This window comes from Anarrhichthys ocellatus, unplaced genomic scaffold (assembly GCF_004355925.1).
Source record: "Anarrhichthys ocellatus isolate YVR2014 unplaced genomic scaffold, GSC_Weel_1.0 scaffold2926, whole genome shotgun sequence".
Classification (NCBI taxonomy): Eukaryota; Metazoa; Chordata; class Actinopteri; order Perciformes; family Anarhichadidae; genus Anarrhichthys; species Anarrhichthys ocellatus.
The window spans coordinates 1-6568 of NW_022282900.1; the positions used below are offsets into that span (position 1 = coordinate 1).

The window sequence follows — 6568 nt, forward strand, 5'->3', positions numbered from 1 at the left end:
TTAAGAGTAAATGAAGATGGCACACAGCACAAATTGAAAAGTTTCAGGTTTGCCTAATAAAAAAGCACTTTCAGGATTATTATGTATTTGTAATGATGCAGCTGCAGGTTTAAACCTCTCCCAAATCATAACACAATATGTGAACAGTCTCTATGCAAAGTGTGACTTTGATAAAGTGAAGCAGAAAAAAATTAGAGAGGTTTTAGTACAGAGAATTCAGGCAAGGTCTCCAAAATGGTCATTTTGGAAACATCTGTTCCATTTTAATTTTCTATACTATATATTTCACTTGTTTTATCACTAATGGTGTTCAATACATCCAATTACAGCAGTTTGGCTTCATTTTGAGAGCCAGAATCCTCTCTGAGCCCTCTCTGTGTCTCTGCGTCATGGAGTTTTTTTTTTCAAAATCCAGGCCTCTGTGTGTATGCAGCCTTGTAAGTTAGCAACCCATTGATCTATTTCAGTGGTTCACACCTCTTTCGACGCGTCAAAGCCTAGAGAATTGAGCTATATCCACGTGGAAAAGATTGATAGCACTGTTAGACAGTCAGAATCAACAAGGTGCCATCTATCGTGAAGCGTAAAATCCGATATACGCTAAAAGTTAAAGACATCATCCTCCGTTAAAGACAAAGTTAAAGACATCATGGCCCATCTAAAGAAGAATTACACCATTCAACCTTTTAAAATAATTGCTAAAATGTATAAAAGCAAGATAAATCTGCATTTTTCCTTTTTCAATTTGAATGGTTGATACTTCTGTTTATATAGATTGATTGAATATTTCAAAGAAAAAAATGTTCATGCTTATCCTTGAATTAAATGTCTTTATCGGAAGGTTATTGAAAGATCCTCTTTATTGCAAAGCTACTAAAATACAATATTTTTGAAAACATAAATTAATCGGGGAAAAAAAAACTCCTTTCAACTGTTGAATTCTGTCATGGGAGTAGAGAATGAGATTTTGGACACAGCCATTGTGTTTTACCACTTCCATTTTATTTATTATTAATGTTGGTTTACATACAGACAAAATTAGGCGAAAGGCTAAAATGACTGAAAACTACTGCAAATGGTAAACTCAATCTTAGCAACAGGCACACATGGTGCACTATTGATAAGGGTCAAGTGAACGCAAGAACAGAAGACAGAATGTATGAACCAATTTCCACAAGACACCTCAAGCATAAACAAGGATGCAGGTCAAATTACTGTTGAAGATTACCCTGCCATCTTTTTCAGTGCTGCACTTGTTTCTGAGAAGGTCTAGAATTCCTGCTCTGATCTCTGGGGTGAAGGACTCGTAGAAGTTGTTTTTCGCTGTCATGAAATTCAGGAGACTCTTTCCAGTCTGGCTGCTTGGATTGAAGCACTCGGTGATGTCGAAGGTGTTGGGAGTGGCGTGCTCCTCGTATTTCAGACCCAGGCTCTTCAGGCAGGCAATAACCTCTGCTGATGAGCGGTAATCTGTGATGGCATCGACAGCGAGCTCCTTCTTGTAAGTCTTCCACAGGATGTCCCAACCAGAGTTAGCTGGATATTATGAGATGAAATAATTAATGAAATCCAGAAGAAGATTTTGGTTACAGTCATGAGAGACTGTTGGTCATCCGAGGATCTTATATAACAGTGAAGAGGGCTGATATCCTCAACAGTCCTCAACGCAAATATCCAAGAGGGCACCGTTCTTCCAGCACAGAATGAAATGAGTAAGAATCGGGCTGGGTAAATGAAGTGAGATGCAAGTTGATACATGTTTTGCTCTTCAGTTTGGATTAAGAAAAGAAGTAGTATGGACAACTTATTTCTATTTACCTGCTTCAACGATGATCATAAGCCTGCCGTTGTTCTTCAGAAGGCTCTGGTAGAATGTGATGGTATCGGCGAGGTTATCCACATAGTAGATCATCTGTTAAAGAGAGAGTCGTGGGCAACTTTTAATTTGATTTTTTGGATGATGCTTGCATCCATGTAAGCCCACAGTTTGAAGAGTTTTCAAACACTGTAGTGTGCATTCTATGACTATTTATAGCACTTATCGTTATGCACTTTTGTTTGGCAGAAACAATTCTGCTGATTTGCTCCCCACTGACTTCTAGCATCAGCGGAGGATTTAGGGGAAGCTAAATACATCTAATTGCATCCACAAAGTGAGACACATTCATCATTACATCATTTTTAAACTGAAGGTTAATAAACAGAAGTCATAATACCTGAACCATTTGTATGAAGTCAAATTTCTTCATGTCTCCTTTAGCTTTGACTTGTTTCTCGTAGTTCTCACTGCTCATCAAATGCCAAGCAAATGGGATCTTCTGAAGGTTGGGGGTCTTTGCTACCAAAGCTATAAGTTGTACATAAAAAAACAGATAATGCAGACAATAACATTAAGAAACACAATATATACAGTGCATGAGAACATGCGATATAACAGATGACAATAGCTACAACCTAAACACAGATTATGATCAGATGAAGACAACAAAGACACATAAGGAACAAATACACATTTTTAAACACAATTTTAAAACAAAATCACTCTGCGACATCCTGAATTTTCAATACCTTTGAAGTTGTCTGTGAGCTGAGTGCTGCCCTCCACAATGTCAGTAGTGATCGGGACAGCAGGGAATGTAGACTGCAGCAGAGTGAGTATCTGGACATCCACCTCCCCTGGAAGAAACCAGGACATCTTTACACTTTGAAAACCCATTGCCTCGGTGTAATGCTGCCTTAATGTGAAAACCTCACGCACCAAAATATATTAGTTTGGAATATTGCAAACATTTCTGAAACTTTCAAAACTAATTTTCAAGCTCACAGTTTGAAGTGTTTTTAAACACCGTAATTCTGTCAGGGACACGTCAGTGGAAACAACATTATTATTCCTACAACTTTCTAAACTCATTTCAGGTGTGTGTGTGTGTGTGTGTGTGTGTGTGTGTGTGTGTGTGTGTGTGTGTAAGAGAGAAAGAGAGAGGCGGTGTTTGCTCCATAGTCTTATCATTTTGGATGAGAAAAATGACTTTGATGTTGCCGCTGTGCAAACATCTATGTTAACTATGATCTTGATTAACCAATGTGTCCTCCTATAACCCACCAATGTCCCGTCTCTGTGTCGCTAACATATAATTAAAGGGCAAGTTACAATTTCTCAAATCTGTCATTTTAAAACAAATACCAGGACCCTTCTATGCTTCCAATGTAAGTGATGGGCCTTACATTTCACAGACTTGTTACCTTGTAAAATGTATGAAAATATTGGATCATATAATAAGTAAATATGAGGCTTTAGACTGATATTTAGTCTGGGTTTACTTCCTGTCTTTGTGTTTTCCAATGTCCCCTCTAAGGCCTTAAACCCTGAACCCTCAGGGACTTGACTGACGTTACCTGTTAAATGGTTGAGTGTGTGAGGCTGCAAGGGCTTGAAATAGTGTAAAGACGGGACAGCACTTTTCTGCAACATTTCACGTTATCAAGACGCCATAAAATATGTACAATTGTAGGTATTTATTTATACTTTTTTGTCCCTGATTTTAACATCTACCAGGCTCTTTCTTCACGAGATGAGAGGTAATTGTCAAATGATCTATTTACTTGTTTATGTCAAAACAGCTTCAATAACAAAGGTAAATGTTTGATGAATAAATCTGGGAGGTATAGTCTCTGCTTGCTTTCTTCTGCTTACATGTGTTTTTAATGTACCATCTTTAATCCTCAATGTTTCTGAGTAAATTTAATATCCCAGGCTGAACACCAATGTGCCGTCCTCTTTGTTTACTTTTTTCTTTGATTCCTGCTTCCACACTTCCCCTGGTAACCCCGCGTTTAAGGTCACATTGCTATGAATTATGGGTAATTTCCTGAGGCAAAGTCTGCAGAAATGCAGACTCACAGAAAGTGTTCATAAAGGGCTCAAAATATCTGCCAGAGAGCCCTCAAAAACACTCGACGATTTGACAGTGGGACAGCCCTAGACCCTAGACCCTGGACTTCATGCTTCAAAGTCTGAGTCCATGAGTGGGGAGATTGGGATTGGGCCCATGTCTGTGTGCTTTCCCTCTGTTATTGTAAGGCTGCCTGTATACTGTATCTCACAAAGGCTCTGGCCTCTACTGAACTCTATGGTAATAGTCTCATCCAATCACAAGCACGCATTCATCCACCAAACATTTGCATAGGCTTAGTTGGTCAAAGAGCATGTGCCTACCTGAATACAGATGGACCCCACAGTATTTAAGGCAGCACTTTTTTATCTCTTCACCAAACGGTGATTTGCACACTGACTGCTAATCTCGAAGGATTTCAAAATCTTGTCAATGCCTGTCACGTCCCGGCCTCATCACTGGGACCGATCTTCACCACGCAGAGATTGTTCTTCTAAACCGATGCATTGCACACAAAATATTCGGTATGCTGAGTGTTAAGTGGTTACTGAACTTGTTCAGCTGGGCGATTCACCACCATCGACTTAAAGGTTGTGTACTTTCATGTCGAGCTTGTTCGGAAATGATTGAGTTTCCCCTTCCTTAGGACAGCCTACAACTACAACAGGCTGCTTCAGCCATTCACTGGCCTTCATCTGCGCTGTAGCCGCTGTGCGACTGTTGCATGACGATGTTCTTTCATCTCAGCGACCTCATCGTTCTTTTTTCTTCGTACTTCATGCCTCAGCCTGCTCAGTTTGTTTCCTGCTTCATTTTTTTTGCTACCAGGCTTTTGCTTTCAAAGCTCGCCTTTTGTTTATTTTACCTGCCTGCCTGACTTCTTTTATGGGTCCACCTTTTGACCTGAAACCATATCACAATGTTTACGTGGGAACATTTGAATTGATAAACTCTGGGAACGTCCTGTATACAGATATGGTATTTACTAGATGTAGGTTTGTATGGTTCATTTTTTACATTAAATCCATATCTGAAGGAAAATTAAATATCATTTAATCTCAAGGCTTTCAATTTCATTAAATATCAAGGCATCATTATTATCAAAATCATGCTAAAGTGTATTTTCCGCTGGTCTTTAAATCGAGCTGATTTTAAGAACATGAATCACAATCACAATCTCTTCCACTGGTGGATCTTTGCCACTGCACACAACAGTTTGTAACTGAGCCAAAATGACTTCAACAAACCACAACATGTGTTCACAACAGTTACCAGTTGCTGTGTCTCATCACATACCTCCACCACTTCCAACACCAAGAACATCCAGGCTGCTTTTGTCTACTCCGATTCTGCAACATATGATCCATGGAAAAGTAAAACTTGGCTCAAGGATATAATCGTTACTTACAATTAAAACCCTAAAAGAACAAGTTTCAATGGCAAAAGTCAATTAATAAATAAACAGCTTATAATAACTAAACTATATATAGTGTGTGTGTGTGTGTCTGTTTCATTATGATGTTGACTTCACTTTCCATTCTCTTACACAGAAAATACATACATATATATCGTTGAATATAAGAAAGTATAGATAATGCTGCTATATGTATGTATGTATATATATACAGTATGAGTAAAGCAGAAAATTACATGCACGTTCTAATTTCTTTTTTTTTCTGATATGTTACTATCGCTTTACTGCCAGTTCGCCACGTACATAAATACAGTTGAATATTGTATTTCGGTTGCAGATTGGTAATGGCAAGAGGAAGCGTGTCCTGACAAACGTGCAGTTCAATCATAGCCTTTCTTCTTGTTAGTTACCTTTTAAATTCTCCTGGCAGGATGTTGTGAAGACTTTGGAGAATGGCCTTGTGCTCTCCAGACTGTTGTAAGTAGAACTGAAAGCTTTGGGCACAAGTGCCATCATAACAAGTCGTCTTTGGATCCACAGCCATGACGGATTCCTGCAACGCGTTACACGCGGCGGTTTAAATTCATACATATAGCAATGATTCGTGCATGCAAAAATAACAACTATTTAAAAAAACTATCTTTAAAATCACTACGGTAAGAATCAGTCGTACATTGTAAGTATGACCAATTACCTTCAATACGCGGAGAGTAAAGACAGAGCGTCGCTTGTTTCCTCAGTCTGGTGCAGAGTAGTTCTCCCCTCCCACAGGCAGGCTCATATAAACCCATACGACCCTTTAGTTAACTCCTGAAAGATGAACTTTGTTTGTACACCGGAGCCAACCGTACCTGTGCTGTCAGATTCATATTCATCATGTGGCTATTTTGAAATAAGCATTATTCGTGGTTTATAGGAATCTTAGAGATTCTCAGAAATTAGTTTCAAATGTTTCGTGTTTGTGTTGTCATTGGTACAATGCCAGAGTCTTCAATGTATTTACGGGGTGTATTTTCAATATTTCACTTGAATTGTTGTTTAACTCTTGAACGCTAACCCTATTTTTTAGGCCTCTGCTCGAAAATTGCATAACCATACTAAGAAGAGTATATCTCTGCAACCACAAGGTCTATTTGAATAATTCTGGTGTTATAATAAAGGGAGCACATGTGAGATTTGTTCAGATGTGTAAATATCAGTATATATGTTACTGGTTAAGAGTAAATGAAGATGGCACACAGCACAAATTGAAAAGTTTCAG

The 6568-nt window shown here is 38.6% G+C and overlaps 1 protein-coding gene across 1 annotated transcript; it reads right to left on the bottom strand.

Moving 5' to 3' along the window:
• Positions 1-982: 982 nt before the first annotated feature.
• Positions 983-6065, bottom strand: LOC116378641 (histamine N-methyltransferase A-like). Its single transcript, XM_031840541.1, has 7 exons — positions 6002-6065; positions 5718-5860; positions 5190-5242; positions 2569-2676; positions 2217-2347; positions 1819-1912; positions 983-1536 (listed from the first exon to the last, which is right to left on the bottom strand). Exons 2-7 carry the CDS (start codon positions 5849-5851, stop codon positions 1184-1186), a joined length of 873 nt encoding a protein of 290 aa, XP_031696401.1. The 5' UTR covers positions 5852-5860; positions 6002-6065; the 3' UTR covers positions 983-1183.
• Between the last annotated feature and the right edge of the window lie 503 nt (positions 6066-6568).